The sequence below is a fragment of the Anopheles coustani genome, chromosome 2 (assembly GCF_943734705.1).
Source record: "Anopheles coustani chromosome 2, idAnoCousDA_361_x.2, whole genome shotgun sequence".
In the NCBI taxonomy this organism is placed as follows: domain Eukaryota; kingdom Metazoa; phylum Arthropoda; class Insecta; order Diptera; family Culicidae; genus Anopheles; species Anopheles coustani.
In genome coordinates, this window is record NC_071289.1 from 52,674,428 (window position 1) to 52,692,431 (window position 18,004).

The 18,004-nt window shown below is 41.5% G+C and overlaps 4 protein-coding genes across 5 annotated transcripts; all 4 read left to right on the forward strand.

Annotated features, from left to right (window-relative positions):
• Positions 1 to 832: 832 nt before the first annotated feature.
• LOC131264309 (uncharacterized) lies at positions 833 to 3,644 on the forward strand. The gene is made up of 2 exons (XM_058266597.1): positions 833 to 980; positions 1,057 to 3,644. The coding sequence occupies exons 1-2, from the start codon at positions 945 to 947 to the stop codon at positions 2,626 to 2,628; spliced, it is 1,608 nt and encodes a 535-aa protein (XP_058122580.1). The 5' UTR covers positions 833 to 944; the 3' UTR covers positions 2,629 to 3,644.
• An 819-nt stretch (positions 3,645 to 4,463) lies between these two features.
• On the forward strand, positions 4,464 to 10,032 carry LOC131264322 (spermine synthase). Of its 2 annotated transcripts, none has more exons than XM_058266619.1 (5): positions 4,464 to 5,010; positions 6,347 to 6,458; positions 8,264 to 8,386; positions 8,471 to 8,907; positions 8,980 to 10,032. In XM_058266619.1, the coding sequence occupies exons 1-5, from the start codon at positions 4,726 to 4,728 to the stop codon at positions 9,148 to 9,150; spliced, it is 1,128 nt and encodes a 375-aa protein (XP_058122602.1). In that variant the 5' UTR covers positions 4,464 to 4,725; the 3' UTR covers positions 9,151 to 10,032. The 2 variants fall into 2 exon arrangements, with proteins under 2 accessions (XP_058122602.1, XP_058122601.1); XM_058266618.1 differs by lacking the exon at positions 6,347 to 6,458 and adding an exon at positions 7,627 to 7,735.
• Positions 10,033 to 10,452: 420 nt separating this feature from the next.
• LOC131264351 (uncharacterized) lies at positions 10,453 to 13,475 on the forward strand. Its single transcript, XM_058266654.1, has 2 exons — positions 10,453 to 11,917; positions 11,990 to 13,475. The coding sequence occupies exons 1-2, from the start codon at positions 10,453 to 10,455 to the stop codon at positions 13,210 to 13,212; spliced, it is 2,688 nt and encodes an 895-aa protein (XP_058122637.1). The 3' UTR covers positions 13,213 to 13,475.
• A 553-nt stretch (positions 13,476 to 14,028) lies between these two features.
• LOC131264342 (rutC family protein UK114) lies at positions 14,029 to 15,080 on the forward strand. The gene is made up of 3 exons (XM_058266645.1): positions 14,029 to 14,246; positions 14,333 to 14,562; positions 14,732 to 15,080. Exons 1-3 carry the CDS (start codon positions 14,182 to 14,184, stop codon positions 14,848 to 14,850), a joined length of 414 nt encoding a protein of 137 aa, XP_058122628.1. The 5' UTR covers positions 14,029 to 14,181; the 3' UTR covers positions 14,851 to 15,080.
• Positions 15,081 to 18,004: the final 2,924 nt, after the last annotated feature.

Here is an 18,004-nt window from a genome sequence, read left to right on the forward strand (position 1 = left end):
TCGTCGAGGCTATCAAGGCGCTCGATATGGGAAATCACGCTGTCAGCATTATATTGTTCAATAATGTAGCTGTTATGACGCGTTCTAGCAAACTTGCTATTCTGCGTGCTATTCAACCGTTTTTAATGAAAATAGGGGAAGGGTACTGACATCTGCCGGGACATAATTGCCGAAGTCTCTTATTCTATTACCATCAAGCTTATCACGGAGGCCTATGCAACTGATGGGGAGAGTTGATCGTTTCGATCTTTCGGATTGAGTGACAGAATACCAGCGAGTGTAGCGGTCAAAATAATATACGAAATAAATCGTTTGAGTTTCAAATTAACACTGATTTGTAGTTTAAATTGCCGTTTATATACCAGAATTTCTTCAAGCTTGCTTGTTACATTTGTTAACATTTGTTGTGTTTTTGGGTATGTCCCGATACATCCAGAGTAGGATAGCATAGACGTGAGCCAGCCCACCATCGATCGAGGGCTGTCGACGCACCAACACAGGTCCAATAAGAATGGAAGGAATAGAACATTTGGGGCTTGCAGTATGCTCTTTTTGAACACAGCAGAAAGCATTGCAGCAGCAGCATTTTTTCTACCCTAGTGGCAAATGTATAACAGCTCTCCTTACCCATCGCTTGTAAAATGAACTGATTCGAGCAAAACCTTTCGTTTAAAAGTCAGAATCAAATCAAATCGAGTCCCAAACAAATCAAATCCCAAACGAATCAAATTCCGAATCCATCAAATGGGATCCAATCCCTGCGAATCCGTGAAGCAATGAATCTTCGAATCTTCCGAATCTCGATTCTGCCAACACTAGCACTGTTATTAGTTTGCAAAGAATTTAGAAGGTAGTGAAAAATAGTTTCTAGTTTCATCGCAAAATCGCCCCTTGTTTGGGGATTCATCTCGTGTTCCTGGCACTTGCAAGCAGAACCTGCGACAATGGACATTAACAGAAACAATGCCTTTTTCGACAAGGTATAAACAGCTCAAAGTTGAATGTGTAGTTCTTTATCGTGTTTATGACATTCTTCCCTTTCTTCGGTGATTTTAGTTGAAGCAAAACGTTACTGATACGTTCGATCGACTCCGAAAGGCGGTGGATATGAGAGAAAAGCTGCTATTGCGGCAGCTCTCCGTTGTAGTGCAACAGTCCCAGCATACCACGTTCGAGTTCGATAGGATTCGTTTCCTAGGCGGCGGGGAGGATGAGCTGATTGCCCGGATCCGAACGTACGGTAGATACAACATTGATAATTTCAATGTTATCCTGCAGAAAGAACCGTACGAGAACGAGGATTACATACTACCGTCGAACGACCATGATTTGATGCATAAGAGCTGCCGGCAGGGGGCGGACGATGAACGGGACCCGGAGAGCGAAGAGATTGTAGTGGAGTTCTTTAACAATCGCAGTCTGATAAAGGACAGTGCTGAAATGTTACGAGAGTCGATCATTAACCTAACGTTAAACGAGAGCCGTGAAATAATTGACCGATCATTTGGTGGTAAAGCGGAAGGTTTGCCCGAACATGTAGCGGTTGACATGGCGAAGGAGGATAGGGAAGTTTTGGAATCCATGCGATCATGTAAAATCGATCCAACAACTCACCGCCTGTTACGAGGGCGTAGTTCCGTCTCGGACGTACCGTTTGATTCACTTTCCTTTCAAGGTGAGCAGCAGCCCGTCTTGGAGACGCGTGACGATGGTTGTAATAACAACAACAACGCCGATGGCAACCAGCTAAAGAACACTCGCATTATAGAATCGCGTGACGAGTGTGAAAAAACGATTTCACTTTCCACCGCACCCCATCGCATGATACCGAAGGCTTCGCAAACGGACGGGTTGATTACGGTGCGGGCAATCGATTCGGAAGGGAACGTGAGGGGGATTGCAGGTATGGAAAAGAGCGTGAAAAATGTCGGCCACCTTATGATGAACAGTTGTGGAAGCACGATAAATCTGAAGAATGTAACCAACCTTACAATAAACGCGTGCACGGAACGTGCTGCGTCAATACCAGCGCAAACGGACCGCTCCAGGACGGCGAAGGAGGCTGCATGTGGTACCGCAGGAAAGACCTGCGCATCGGAGGAAGGTAGCCCAGAGTGCGGGTTCTACAAACGTCTCATCACGGAAAACAAAATCCTGCGGAATCATGTTCTCAAATCAATGCTGAGCAGCGGAGAGTCAAATCATCTGAAGCCCATGGTCCGTTCATCCGATTCCGACCACTCTAGATCAACGTCTTCTAAAACTACTACGATTACGGATGGTCCATCGAGCACCATCACCAGTGTTCCGGAACATGTGGGGGCCGATTTGGATGAGAAAGATCCGTACTTAAAAATTTCTCTCTCGGATAAGGAACTGCAGCACATGCTGGACATGCCATCGTCACTCCACGACAAAAGTCTTTCGTTCGTCCTGGGAGAGTTGTATGGATTAGCTGCGAATAATAGTATGAGTGGTCCCGGGGCTGGTTCGGCCAACACACCCGGGGGTGACGCGAAAGAGCACTCGAACCAAATTCAGCAATGGCTGAAGCAAATTATCTCTGAGTCTGAAACGGAACCATTCCAAAATGCGGAAATGCTCGAGTTTAGTAAAATTCATAACTAATCCATCGTTTTCCGCATTGCAAATGGAATTAATTTTCAGTCGAGGGATATTCCCACGGAAGCGCTTTATTTTATTGCGTAGGTACACAATGAGACAATTCGTTCCTGAACTGTGATTATTTAAGGTTTTTCAGGGTGTTTTCAGGCGGCATATACAGTGTCCTGGGGAAAGTGATTAGATACCCTCGCAAAGATTTCTTAACATCACTTTCGAATAATTTCATATGACCCGTGAGATGGTCACACAGCATTACAGCAGTACATGTGATACTATATTACCATGAAATGTGGTCATGCAAGCGCACGCTTATGCGCGGGTCAAACATGCTTTCAAGCGTCACGTAAATTTATTTTTCTTCTTATTTTCATCTTTTTTTCAATTACATTCTTTTTTATCTCCCGTCTCGAAATACTACATTTTTTATCATATAGATTCTAGAACTCTTTCGTTGTTTCTATTATCTTGTATTTTATTTCCTTCTCATCAGCGCTATTGTTTTTCTACGACATTCCATCCATAATGCACAATGACCCACACCCATATCTTTTATACAAAATCTCTGAATCTTTTTGATTCCTGTGCCATTGCGGTCGATAGAATGCTACTTAGTTGTAATGAAGTACTTTAAACATGGAACAGTTTTCTCATCTCAATTGTGTATTACTTTTTTATATACACATCCATAGCTAGATGTTACAATTACATTGCGTGTGTATTTTGCTAAAGTAATCGAAGGGAAGAGGGAAGTAATGAAAAGTAATCATTCAGTAACTACGAGCAGAAATTAACAGAATACGTGTTGTGTGTGCGTGTTAATGGTGTAGGTGAAATATCCCCGGTTTCGTAAAGTATACTTAAATAATCATAAATGTAGTGATGTCGAGAAGATATTTATAATATGTCAAAGCCGCTTGCTTACGAAAACGATAAGAGTACATTCACAATATACGCCGAGCACCGATAGTTCGGTGACGTTCATGTGGCTAATAAAGGATGATCACATAAATACAGGTGAATTAATCTGATTTACTCTGTTGTTTGCATTTAGTTTTTTTATATTGAGCATTGCCATTCCATGGTAAGATTAATGATGTTTCCCTGTTGTACGTGGATAGTCAGTCCTCTCGTATAGGGGAGGGTCCGGTCTCAGTTGGGATTCGAACCCATGCCGTCGAGGTGGTGAGCCCCGGCGCTCATGGGCCGTTTTTCTAACCGGCGCTACCGCTCGGCTGTCGCGGACCCCAGAAAGAATAAATGGCTAAACATTTTAAAACAAGTGATCATTCAAATTATTGAAGTTTACAAGCTAGGATTGATTGACTTTATTAATTATTTTATATCATATCATTAGTAATTGTACATCAGCTTCCATCATAGGCACTGTTCTGTGAAATATACGCCTTGGAGTATAATATGGTGGTCTAATATGAAATGCGGACCATGCCAATTTTTATTTGTTTGAAAGCGAAATAACGGCTTAAATTGTTCGAACCTTCATTTTGAAACACCCTGTTACATGATGCTCTCGGTGCCCATTTTACGACTCACAAAAATGTATTTTTGAGCATCGTATGGATTACAGACAATCCTCTCTGAGTTGCAACTTGCCAAAAGTAAAAAACTCACTATTCTATGCATTTTCACAGTCTCCTCGTTGCGCTTACCGGAAACTTTTTTTTAATACGTTACGTTTAACCTAAGTTTTTTAGTTTACATTTTCATTCCAAATTTCTACGCTGAAACCCTCCTCTACGGTATCCAATCCTTTGGAATCCGTAAAGGAATCGAGTCTTCGAATCTTCCGAATCCCATCGCGTTCTGCCAACACTATTCGCGACACCGGCAAAACATGCGCTATTTGATTTTTCGTGAAAATTTTTTGCACTTCTGTTAGTTCCTCGACGTTGTGTGGATCGATGCGGTGCCATTCGTAACATAGTCCTCGAAACGTGATCGGTGTGCGGAAAAAGTGATTTTTACTAGTCTTGCAAGGTACAAACCGTGTACCGTCGGTCGTGAAAGCGGTGAAAAGTGTGTTCTAACATTTCATAAGTTTCTGCGAAAAGGGAAAAGAACGCTCGTTCTTACACTACCATTATGTCCGCGAATACGGTACTGCTAGATTTTTCGCTCGACCCCGCCCGAATCAACGATGAAGTATCGCGAAAGGATATCGTGCGGCTGTGCAAGGAAGGGCTGGAGAAGTATCTGACCGGGCTGAAGATCTCCTACGACATGCTGACGGCTGATGGCTACCTCTGTATTCTAAATGAATCTAGCAGCGGAACCATCGTTACCATACGCTTCTTCGAGCAAGGCTTGATTACGATCAATGTGGAGTACTACCGAAGGGACGGAGACGAGCCAAAGCTGTCCTTTGAAGTATGCGATCGTTTACTGTCTCGAATGTATAGAAAGGACCGTCGGGAAAAGCCTGTTTTCTCCACATGTCCTCCTGCTAATGTTCACTCTAGATTGCTATTCGTTTTTTTTTTCTAATCTGTGTCGGTGGCTGTTACCTTGGAAGGTTTTGTTCTTCTACATCATGCCCCAGTAATATTTTCACTTTCTTTCGTGTCCGGGGACCGGATTTATTTTTGCGTCTTCATGCACACTAGTGTGTGTGTGTGTGTGCTTGTTAGCACGCGGTTCAACGAAGTACGGCATACAGTGCTGCTCACAAAGTTACTCAATATTGTTCTATTGGCATATTTACGGTTTCCCAATGAAGTCTTACTAAACTAATACACTTGCTTCATACTGTATTTATTTTATTTATTTTTGCGATCTTGGGCTTTTACTTGTCAGTCTTTTTCAACATTACTGTTCTTTACCAATGCTTGTGGGGGCAACTTAGGTTAAGTACATTTATTCCATGCTATGATTTTTTTAAAATGAGATTCCCACTACAAATTTAAACTAACGCAAGTTTGTTACATGGACTAGGAAAAGAAAAAGTGATGTTCAGTAGAACGTCGAATATTGCGCCAGTTTTAGTTACCATAACCACATATACTACTCCTCTTAACAACATATTATCCTCTTTTCAATAAAAGTTTCATTTGAATGTTGAATTCACAATTTATATACCATTTTTCGCAGCACAAAACGTAACTTTGCTGGATAAGATGGATTTAAAAATCTCGTGCTGTCTTTAGCTACAGAATTTTGTTGTCACTTGTCAAAGATATTTACTAAAATATTTTAAAAATATTTTCCATTCATCCTTTTAGAAAAAGCTCTATTCTGGGGTTTTGCGGGCAGAGTTTTTGTGAGGCAAATACCCTCACTCATTCTAGTTTGCGTTTCGTGTCAGCTTCACTTTGCACTTTGAATGTTAAACGACGTCTTTAGCACTATATGACGCATAACAATAGTGTATTAATTCTTGCTAATAAATGGTTTGATTGCATTGACGGTTACTTACCATCCTCCTTTTCATATTGCAATTGAACTTTTTTTATGTACTGTCATACATAACCGACCACTTGAAATGAATGAAATAAATTTTATTTAATTTCATTTCAGAAGATTTAAACCGTACATTTTATATTACCTACTCAAATACTGCACTGGTTGTTGCGCGTTTGGATTGATAGATCTTCCACTATTGAAAAATCATATAGTTAACGAAATATCTAATCACGTTCTTCCACCAACCACCTAATCTACTTACACTTGACTTGAATTTGCTCGTCTCTTTACGGGTGCAACTTAGAACATGAAAACGCTAGAAAACGGTTTGCGCATCAGGCTAGAGGCAAAACGCTCCAAGCATCTTCCACCTATAAAACGGGGCAGTAACATTGATGTTTACTTAACGAGCTCAGGTCAGCCATAGATAGCTTTTTCTTTACTTTTCATGTTTTACACAACACAACATTCTTCCTTGTTAATACTAGCATCTTTGCAACCAGTTTTCTATGACTTCACTGTTTGTGATGTTTATTTGTTTCGTTATTTTTCGTTGTGAGTTTTACCTTCTTTTCTTTCAACTATCAGATTTTTTTTTTCTTAAGCCCCCTTTGCTAACAATATTATGTTTCATTGCCTTCGTTACTTTAGTCCGTAAGATTTGTCAATTTTTCTTGCTATCTCTCACTATCCTTTGCCGAATGCTTCTAACTATTATGGAGCTGCTCATAGATTTTATGTGCATTTTGTATGAACTGAATCAAATATCCACCACGTATGGATCAACACTGGTACCCCGTTCGGAGCATCATTATTTAAAGCTACTTAGTCATAGTGCAGGTCGATAATCTAGTAATTAATGATCATTGCCGTAGAACATTACCAATTTTGAAGTTTCCTGATAATCCTCAATAATTTTCAAATAGTAGTAGGTCTTTGGTTTTACCATGCGCCTATTAAACCTACATTCATATCTTTCTTCAGTTTGTTTTGTATTCATTTTGAATGATGCTAATACTGACTTAAATATTTCTAAACACTTAATTTATATGACGCGCGTGTACGCCAGGATTTATTTGCTAACATCCGAATACCTTTGTAGTTTTCATGTGCGCATTGCCAAACTAACCAATTCTAGGGAGATTGTTGACCTTTGCAAATAAAACTACATGGTTTGCGTGCGATTTGAGACTTTTAAGGGCAGGTGTTTCCCACATTCAGGCTGTAGAATTTCGTTTATCATAATAATAATAAAAATAATTATAATATTTGGAAATCGAGTAATTTTGCCGTTTGTTAATAGATTTCAGGCCTCTGCGAATAAACAAACTACATGATTGCTAACTATAAAACAGATGTTATGTTAAGAATGTTTTTAATCGTTTGATTTGATTGTTGTTATCCTTTTTGTAATTTTTTCCTTTCTCTTTCTTTCCATTTATTTCCATTTTTGCCATCCCTGGAACCGATTGTGAACATCCGATTGGAAAAAACCCGTATCAACAATATTTTCCCCATCACCAACAATAACTTCATCCACATTCGCCCGCTATCATCATACCATGCAAAAATTATCCATTGAAGCAAACACGAGAGCTCGAGAACAGTTTGGTGCAAACACTAAAACTCAACCATGGCCAATCGCTACCACCGCTCCAACGGGGTCCCTTAACCCGTTTTTTCCCGACCGCAGGTAAGACATGCGATCATGCAAAAAAAAAAACGAAACGAAGCAACGCTGTATATTGCTGCTCAACAATGCGTTTAGCTTTTTAGCGTGTCATTTTTCCCCGAATCATGTATTAAAGTTCCTGGCGAATGGTTAAATTTATTGATTTGCTCTAATACTTATCACATTATCGAATTATCTTTCTTAGAGAACAATACATTAAAATGTATGCTTTACATTGCCCAACAACAAACGAGTCATTGTTTACATGCTTCAGCTTCCTGCTGATACTTTGCATTTGTTACTTAAACACAACAACATTGTGATCTGCGGGCTCAAATGTGACAAATGCCTTCGTTACTTTTGAATTTGTAAGCTTTTGCATGTCTGTCAATTTCGCTATGTTTGTGTGCTAGATCCTATATGTGTTATCTTTCGAACTCCTTGAAAAGCACAATAATCAAGCAAATACAATCAAAAGGCGACAGCTTGATTAGAGAGATCATGTCCGATTCTATAGTTTTATAATTTCCGTTTTATTTTCATTTCTAGACGAGCGTGTCATCGAGTACGACATCGACCGTGTTCTGTACGACAAACGATCGGAGTTCCAAAAGATTCAAATAGTACATTCAAAGAGCCTCGGCAATATGTTGGTGCTGGATGAATTGCAAAGTATGGATAGACTATTTTACTAAAAAAAAAACTTTGCTCAACATTTTATTAATTAATCACATAATTTTGCTCGCATACTTGTAGATATTGCCGAAGCTGATTTAATCTACACCGAAACATTAATGCGCCGTGGCATTGAGGATTACGTCGGGAAGGAAATCTGCATCCTAGGGGGTGGTGATGGAGCCCTGCTGTATGAGCTGCTCAAGGAAAAGCCTAAACACGTCGTGATGCTAGAGATCGACGATATGGTCATGCAGGCATGCAACAAGTATATGAACTCGATCTGCGGCAACGTACTAGAGAAGCGCAAGGACGATAACTATGAGATTATCGTTGACGATTGCGTTCGATACCTGCACAAGTTCAGCCAGGAGGGTCGCAAATTTGACTATGTGTTTGGTGATCTAACCGACATTCCAATTTCGGAAACTCCGACCGGTGAGATTTGGGATTTTATTCGTAAAATCTTACAATCCTCGTTTGAAGTTCTTAAACCTGACGGGAAGTTTATGACTCATGTAAGTAACAAAAGCAACGAGTGTGGAGGTCGTTAAAAGCGATAGATGGAATAATTTGGTGTTTTTTTACAGGGCAACGGTGTAAGCTGCCCGGAATCGTTGAAAATGTACGAGGAGCAGTTGGTAAAGTTGGAGCCAAAGGTATCGTACACCAAGTGTACCGCGTTTGTACCATCCTTCATGGAAGAATGGGTTTTCTACCAAGTGCAACGCGAGGACACTAATGTCGTCGCTAGCGTTTGACTTAGTCGCGTTTCTACTGAACTATCGTTGCAATTATCTCCAGTAGCAGAAGCAGCAGTAACATTGATAGAAGAAGAATTATTCTATCCGACGATTTCGTTCCAAGTTGTACCGATTAGCAGTAGCAAAATGGAAACTCGATAGCAGCACAAACAGCCAAGACAACAACTAGAAGTAGTAGAATTTCTTACTTATAGAATTACACGTTACTTAAAAGAATATGCCCAAAATGGCAAGGAATTACTTCACCAAAGTTTGACCTGAGTCAGCAGCAATAAGGAAAATAACTTTATTCTTCTTCCACCTCTGGTCACTGAGACAGAGTGTTAGCTTTAGCTGATGTGGTGCAGAATGGAACGTATTCCTTCCGATAACCTAGTGCGCAACGTAATGCGTACCTACCGTAGTTTCGCTGCCAAATGATACCTTTTCCATCTATTAATTTATGCTCTCCACAATCGAAACGTGTGACTATTCTTTTGTGACATCAACTTACGTTGCTTGCACGCATAATCTACTTAATAGCACTGTAGACAGCACAAACTAGGCGGTTTTGAACCGCTTCTTATGAATTATTATTGAACTATGCCATAATGAACCTTGAGTCAATCAACTTCGAATTATTATGTGAAAAACGTGATCACCCTGAAAGTGGAACATTATAAGTTAGATTTAGTATGTTTTGGTTTCGTTAATTTTAATGTTGACCTCGGAGTTAGTGTACTTACAAAGAGAATGACCATTATGTAGTTTGCTGCTTACGGTACGGTAGGGGACGGAAATCGATGCGTCATTTTGGAGGATTATGTGCAAAAGTCCATTACAAACTAATGAAGAACTAGATCACAAAATAAAATTGAAATTTTTTCCCTACGTCACAAACATACTTTTTTCTCATAACAATGATAAGTTTGATAATAAAGCTCGCTTTCTACATTTTCTTCACTGAAAGTTCAGATATACTGAAAGTTAAATTAAAATAACATTTTTAAGAATAACCTTTCGAATATCTAAAGATCGAGAAATAATTCAAAAGAGGAAAAACTATCGTTCAGCTTAAATTTCTGTGATGTAGTATCGCTCCGTTCTCGTAACCTTGGTTGACTGACTCCTTTGTTGATATTGACATTCTGTAACAGCTGTTTAGTGAATCATTCCCGTGGCGTAATGTTGCGTACCGGCGGTGCTCCGTTTCATTTGCTTGTGCAATGTGATCAACTTATAAAAGCACTTCACGTTGTTGTGCTTCGGTACAGTAATATTCAATTGCTCGTGTACTTGCGACGTAAGAACCATTGAACGATGAATCGTTCGAAGTATAAACCTGAATTTTTTAAAGCATTTCCGCTGCACCATGCTGCAGCGAAGTGTTACGTAGTGGAAGTGCAACGGCAGTTGGACGCCGGTACCAACCCGTACAAACCGACTGAAGAAGGACTGACCGCTCTGCATGCCGCAGTAGCGAACAATTCGGTAGCCGTAGTGGACGTGCTTTTGAAGCGTTACGCCGATGATCTTTCCATCGCTCGCGAGACGATTCAACACCGGTTTCTGTGGAAGCCGGAACTAGTCGAATGGAAAAACAGGCCAATTCTTATCGCGTGGACCGAAACAGAGTGCCAAGCCACACTAGCTCTAGCCACGTCATGTCCGGCGGGAATTCCGTTAAACGTGCAGATATTCGTTCTGTTACACCATCCTCAGGAAGGACACCGTTTCGTCGCACTCGATGTTTGCAATCGCAGCAGGCGAATCGACACATTACGATTGATACGTGATCTTCTTCCAAACGGAGTGCTATCGCTGGATCGCAGTGATCTACGCGTGAATGTCACCAACTACCTACACATGGCTTGCAGCTACGCTAAGAAGGAAATAATAACAAAGCTTATCCGCAATGGTGCGTCGCTTTCTGTCCCTTCTGGTGATCAACAGAGTTCTCCGTACATGGCTGCTTGTGAAGCATTTAGGAAAGATATCGCCATATTTTTGGCTACGAATTACTTCGACCACTTCGACCCGGGAGCCTGTGATATTCAGGATTACAACGCGCTGCACAAGATGCTCCAACGTAGTCAGAAAGGAATGGCGGAGGAAATCATACAGCATATGCTTAAATACCGCATGAGCAAACATCGAGAAACCAAGTCGCAGGCCATAACCAACATATTTCGATTCGATTCGAAAGATTATTCGTATATCTCAGTATGGACTTTTGCAAGCTCGGTCCCGATGAGGGATCTTTGTAGCAAATACGTGCTACAGGGAGAGTTTGATTTACGGACCAAGATTGAATCATCGTCCTTGCTTGGTATTTTTATCACACGAAGTATCGCCTTGGATTACTGCATGCAGAAAATAGAAGAAGACCTGGATCTGTTGCGTCTGGAGGGCAGTCACAACAGAGAAAACGTTTTGCAAAAGCTTATCAGATGCAAACGGTTGACGTTTGTCAAGGACCTGTATGAAAAGCATGGATCACTCATGAAAGAAATATTTGAAACGGAGGACCCAGAACACAAACCAGCTTTTGAGTTGCTCGCAATTCTGGTGCAAAATATGGACGAACATGGATTATTATTTGTACTGGAAAACCATCGGGATTATTATGTGCGGCATATGGATTATTTAATAAAAGCAACATTCAAGCTAAGCTCTTTGAAAAAGACGGCACACACGAAACTGGCGGAAATTATAGCGAAGATTATTCCAGAGGCATTGATCAAACTGGATGAAATTAAAAACACACCTGATTCAAAACAAAATGGTAAGTTTCTACTATTTGCCCACCGCAGGATGATGAAACCATTGAACCAAAATTGCTTATTATTGATTGCAGATTTCTATGATATGATACGCGATCTAAGGGAAAGTTTCGGAAAAACCGTCACTCGACTGGAGGCTGATGGCAAAAGTTTGGAAGATTATTTGGACGGCAATGGACGGACGTTCCTGCACGCCGCAGTAGACTGGAGCGAAAAATATCTTGTGGAAAAATTGCTCGCTCGTAACTTTAGCGTAATGCATAAGGACGCCAACGGTTGCTTACCGATCCAACTGGCAAGAAATGAAAGTATATTCGAGATGCTGTTAGCAAAAAATGAGCCCGCTCAGTTGGATTGCGTGAATGAAACGGGATATAATCTGCTGCACGTTAGCTGTAGGAACGGTCTTCGCGGAGCGGCGCTAGAAAAACTGTTGGAACACGGCATGGATGTGAATGAGCCGGCACCAGATGGGAATTTGCCACTATCGCTGGCGTCCTGCTGCGGCACAGTGAGGTTTTTGTTGAATCAGGGTGCCCGTATCGAGCTGCTAAACGATAATTTTTTTAGTGAACGATTGCCTACAATGCAGTATTGTGCACTATGGGAGTTCCTACCTCGCATTTTCCAGCTTGACCAGTTCAAATCATGTGCACATCTACTTCTGCCATCGATGGTCGGTAGGCTCAATCGGGATTTTTTTTACTGCGATCACGAGCGTTACCTTGAACAGCACAAAGACATCCGCCGAGTGCTGTTCGATAGCCTGTTCGAACATTCGAAAGAGGAAGCGTCGAAACTCTTTTGCCGTGTTTCCCAGAAAGCAATCGTTTGCTGTGCGAGATGGTTCCTGGAGTACAACTATGATCTTGACTATGATTATCGGTGCACGGACGGCTGGAATAGGTCGACCCCGCTGCTAGGTTTGTTGAGCTACATGGAACTGCCTAACGATGACATAGTGGAGAAATTGCTTCAAAAACCGATCGACGTTAACGCCACGAATGATAGGCAGCAGAGTGCGCTCATTATTCTTGCAGTTCGTTTCAAATGGGCCAAACACTATGGACATTCGTTAGATACATTCCGACTGTTGCTTAAGCGTGGAGCCAAGCTGGACGAGCAGGACGAGGACGGAAACACGGCGCTTCATTATGCCTTTCGAGAGGAACAGTGGGAATTGGTGGAGTTTCTGATTGAGAGTGGTGCGAATACAACCGTGAAAAACGAGTCCAACAAGCTGCCGAGTGAAATGGGTCCCGGTTTTAATCGGTGCTTGTTTAGTTTTATTCGGTAATGTTGCTTCTGTCGTGATAGTTGTTCTTTGCTTGAATAGTATCATTCTGGACAGCATTTGTTAATATCTAGTTACGTTGCTTGATACAATTACTTAGATTTGGGCTATTTTGGCGATTTGTCAAAAATGAAAAGAGGCTTTACTTTAATTGTGCAGAGAAAGTATTAACAAAAGAACCAATGCTACAGTTAACACATTTTAAAGATTGACAATAAATATAATTTTTATATTTTTTAACATATACCGTTCAAAGAGCGGTTGGAAACCAATCACGTTTAGCTCGTGTGCTTATAAATTGTGGCCGAAATAGATTGGTATATTTTTCATAGCATAAATACTTTAATTTAACAAGTTTCTACCCTCCAACAATGATTTTTTTAACCCATACTCTACTCCCAAAATTATAAAAGCGTGTATCATTTCATTGTGAAAGTGTTACACTCTACACCAGGGGTCAGCATACATTTCCTAAACAGAGCCAGATGATTTAAAGGAAACCGAGAGTGCGGACCGATACCTTAAACGATGATTTAATGTTTTCAAAGTAGTACCTTAAAGTAGTAGGGGATGGGTTTTTTGTATGAAGCACTAAAATTTTCTTTTCTGCCGACCCCTGCTCTACAAGGAACACTCGATCTATGCAATCCAACAACTTGCCGGAGTTTGTTTTGCTCAAATGACTCGGCATTCCGCAGATTCCACACACACACCTTAGCAGAACCGGCTGGTAAGCAAACAAACGTGATTTTGTATTGGAGAGATGCGCGAACAAAACCAAGCTTGTTGGCGAGTCTGTACCACGACCACATCAAAGTCCAACTTATTCGTCGATCGGTTCACATGACAACCGCGAGGTACTGATAGCAGTGACAGAGGCTTGACTTCGTCTCCTAGCGATTCAGTCGTTCAGGTGTTATCATCAGCTACGGATCGTGCCTCCTCGTACAGTTGATCGAAACCATACAAAAAATGTCGTCGATCGTGCGTAAAGTGATTACTTCTAAGAAGTGCCCGAAAGCTGTAGCAGCATACAGGTGCGTATCGGATGCGATAGTCGTAAGGTTTCTCTAAACCAGCGTGGTTTATCGCATTAACATGCGGAATTATTTTGCTCTTCCAGTCAAGCCATCGTTGCTGACCGCACGGTTTACTGTTCCGGTATGCTCGGACTGGAAGTGGACTCACTTAAGCTAGTCCCGGGAGGTGCTGCCCCGCAGGCGGCGAAAGCGCTGGAACACTTGGCCACCTTGCTGGCTGAGGCAGGCTCTGGCATTGATAAGGTTGTCAAAACGACCATCCTGCTGAACGATATGAACGATTATGCCGCTGTGAACGAGGAGTACAAGAAAGGTAGGATGCTGGCAGGCGATGGGGGAAACGATGTTTGGAACGATGCGATAAGGAAGACGGCTGCTTGTTTGCGTTCCCGCGCACCCCGCCGTTGTGGTTATGATAATGTTCGGACGCTAATCGAAAATTCAAATCATTAATGTTTCATTGTTGCACTTGCCATTTCCAGTGTTCAGTAGCAACTTTCCGGCTCGGACGTGCTACGGTGGCGTGAAGCTCCCGCTCGGAGCGGCCGTGGAGATTGAGGTGGTCGCATTGACCGGTGCTGTGGTGAACATTTCCGAATGACTAGATTCGAAAATGTAACAGATACTGCCCGGGTGTTGAGGCCAGCCGAAAATATGGATCTGACTTTCGGAAAGTAATGGTTGCGGTTACCGAAATCGGGTAATTGCTTGTGAAAAGCTAAACATTCCTGCGACGTATTCGCTACGAAATAACTAACGCCAACCGCGATTGATTGATAACAGTTTGTGCCTACTGATAAAAACAAAATAAATGAATAATTTTTCAAAGTATATTTTTCGTTTGAAGCTTTTTTTTCCCACATCAAGGTTATTTCGTAATGTTTGCTCGGGTAATATTGTCATAAACATGAACCGAACTAATGCTTTGTTGTCAAGTATTCCGTAGCACGAATAAGCACTTTATTTGAATTTCATGTTCTACTCAATTATGATCTTCATGTTAAGAGGCTGCTCTTATATGTTAAACTTGTGTTGAATATTGATTTACTGCTAAATGGCAACGGAATGCTTTGAGGTAGAGCCTTTCGATCGATGTTCTTATATGATTGATGGACAACAATAGTATAGTTATCGCCAACCTCGAAAGCAACAAAATGGATATTCAACAACCAATCACTTCCAAATATTTCAATCATATCTTTAGTGCTTCATACTTTTTGTAGTAAAATTTTGATTCCTGGTAAAGAGGTACCTGTCGGCTGTAAAAATAATTAATGTACCATTGACTCAAGGCCTGATGAGACAGGGCTGCCGCTTGATATTAGTACCTCCAAATAAACTTAAACCTGAACCGTTCGTGGACTGGACTGAATAAATTCGTTTGGGACAAAACTCGGATGAGGAGAAAATTTGCTTGTAGTATTGCGCAAGATTTCCCAACAAAACAAGTTTTGATTAACAAATAAATCTTGAAAAATATTTTAAAATATAATATCTATCAGTATAAAGTAAATCTTATTTTATCTTTTTTATAATTTAGTAAGTCTTTTTTTTGATAATGCGATTTTAATTAATGCGATTGTTTCACGATAGTATGTAATTTATTTAATGATACCTTTCACGATTGTCGTGGCTAGAAACATGATGTGATATAAATGAATTATGCAATAATGTATTAAAAAATTAGAAAAAAAAGTTAAAAGTTTTAAGAAAAATTGCCAAATGATAGAACACACAAACAGATGAGTTATCGTATGATTATTTTAAAACCAGATAAGGTGAACTAAGTCTAAAGAACTGGTTCTGATCATCAAATTCACAGTAATCATTTATACTTACGTGTATCTCATCAAATTCTGCCAACTGGTAACGTTTGCGGTGCTCTAACGAGCAATGTGCATGACGACTCTATTTGAGTTTATAGTAGTTTCACCGTTCAGTTTTGGAGTAAATATATATCTTGATCCATTTATTTGCGCCCTGAAGGTCACGTCCTCAACCAAGAAGTAGTCGTTTACTATGCACTAATGTCTGCGTTGCATGTTGTTTGACACGAATGTTTTTCCGCTAAAAGGGACGGAGAGCTACACAAGTTTAAAATTCACCGTCGTTATCAAAGATGATCGTAAAAGAATACTACGACTTAAAATGAAGATGAAGTTTCGGTCAAAGCGGATGGAAGAATCACAGCGTATCGGAGGAGCTGCTCGAGCTGTAATGGAACAGTAGTTTGGTTTTATGGCGCTTAAATAGTGTCCGTAGGATGTCTTCGTCGCTGTCGTAGAAAAGATCGTAGTTACTGTTGCGCCGCTTCGGAACCCGCTGCAGATAGTCCTGCAGCTTTTCCCAGGCCGTTTTGAGCCCCGATTCGGGTGTCTGTCCGACACTAATGATGGCCGCACCGTCAATTCCATCATCTTGCACGGAGTCCGTCGTATTTTGGTCGGTACTGAAATCGGCTCGATCGGCCTCCTCGAGGGCACGGAGTTCCGCCAGTAGCTCTTCGCAGATACGTTCCTCTTCCTCGGGGTTGTAGGGAACGTCTCGGTAAGCATCCAGGGTTGATTCGTCTCCATTTTCCTGAGCACCATCGATGATGCCTTCTGCTTCCTCTGTATCTATTGTATCGAGAGATTTCAACCGTCGGCGAGCGTTTCTTCGCTCCGTAGACGACTGCCTGGTAAAACCATCGAACGATTTAAATCGCATCAATGCCCTCAGGCGGACTGCTGGCGGAATATCCTTCAGCTGGACCCCTCCACTCTCCAGTTCATTTGCACCCTCGTCCAGAGAGGAAGCATCGTTTGTGTCCGCCTCGAGCGATACTGAGTGTTGCCTTCGCAGTGTCTTGTCGGTGGCTCGCGATTTCCTTAACGTCGGTGTGTCATCTGTCACGTTGACGTCGGGTTCGGTTTCATCACCACTGTCAACCGAGGACTTGCTGAGCAGCTCGACCACTTTCTCCGGATTCCGCTCCAGTTGCCGCACGATACCCTGCTTCTCGGCTGCACCGACCCGCTCCTCGATGTCGCTGAGGATGACGGAGTTGAGCTTGAAAATGAAACGCTGCATTCGTTCGGAGCGGGCCATCGATGGGGGTGGGGCACGTGGGGTCGGATTTGGGGAACGTCGACCAATGTTCCGCCCCGGGGTACGGATGGACGTTGCACGCAGAACCTCGTTCCGGAAGTGCTCCTCACCGACGCTGCTGCCCATCGATTCGCTATCGAGAGATGCTTGTGGCGTTGGCCAGACGCTTTCCTTCTCGCTGTTCCGTGACGGAGAATTAAGGCAATGATGCCGAGGACGGTAATGATGATATTGAGGTTTTTTTTTTGTTATATTTATTACGTGCCCACGTACCGCGGTCGTGTATGAGTGGACCGAAGGGAGAGACGTTTAATAACATCATTAATCATGGATCGGAAAAACCGTAACGTGGGTTGTCGTGCAGGCGAGTAAATTGAATGAGGTCACCTTAATGGTATAATTTTGAATTATTTTTTTTTCTCTAGCAGCCACATGAGTTGGCTTTATATATTATAAGTGCCAATTTTCATCAATGATTAAGATATCCATGAATTTTCAACTAGCTACGGAACACTAGTTTTTACATACTTTTTGAACAAAGAAGTTAGAAGAAATTTATACTTCTTATTTTAAACATTTACAAAGGGTTGTTATTCCTTTTTCGCTTACGATTCGTTGTCTCAACCCTTTCGTTATTTACACCATCAACCTAAGCATTGATGTAT

Excerpts from the sequence above, each read along its gene's own strand:
- LOC131264309 (XM_058266597.1), top strand. The coding sequence starts at position 945 with ATGGACATTAACAGAAACAATGCCTTTTTCGACAAG. Across the intron at positions 981-1,056 it reads ACAATGCCTTTTTCGACAAG|TTGAAGCAAAACGTTACTGA; the intron begins GTATAAACAGCT and ends CGGTGATTTTAG.
- LOC131264342 (XM_058266645.1), top strand. The coding sequence starts at position 14,182 with ATGTCGTCGATCGTGCGTAAAGTGATTACTTCTAAGAAGTGCCCGAAA. Across the intron at positions 14,247-14,332 it reads AAAGCTGTAGCAGCATACAG|TCAAGCCATCGTTGCTGACC; the intron begins GTGCGTATCGGA and ends TTGCTCTTCCAG. Across the intron at positions 14,563-14,731 it reads GAACGAGGAGTACAAGAAAG|TGTTCAGTAGCAACTTTCCG; the intron begins GTAGGATGCTGG and ends TGCCATTTCCAG.
- LOC131264322 (XM_058266619.1), top strand. The coding sequence starts at position 4,726 with ATGTCCGCGAATACGGTACTGCTAGATTTTTCGCTCGACCCCGCCCGA. Across the intron at positions 5,011-6,346 it reads AGCCAAAGCTGTCCTTTGAA|AACATGAAAACGCTAGAAAA; the intron begins GTATGCGATCGT and ends GGTGCAACTTAG. Across the intron at positions 6,459-8,263 it reads TGTTTACTTAACGAGCTCAG|ACGAGCGTGTCATCGAGTAC; the intron begins GTCAGCCATAGA and ends TTTCATTTCTAG.
- LOC131264351 (XM_058266654.1), top strand. The coding sequence starts at position 10,453 with ATGAATCGTTCGAAGTATAAACCTGAATTTTTTAAAGCATTTCCGCTG. Across the intron at positions 11,918-11,989 it reads ACCTGATTCAAAACAAAATG|ATTTCTATGATATGATACGC; the intron begins GTAAGTTTCTAC and ends TATTGATTGCAG.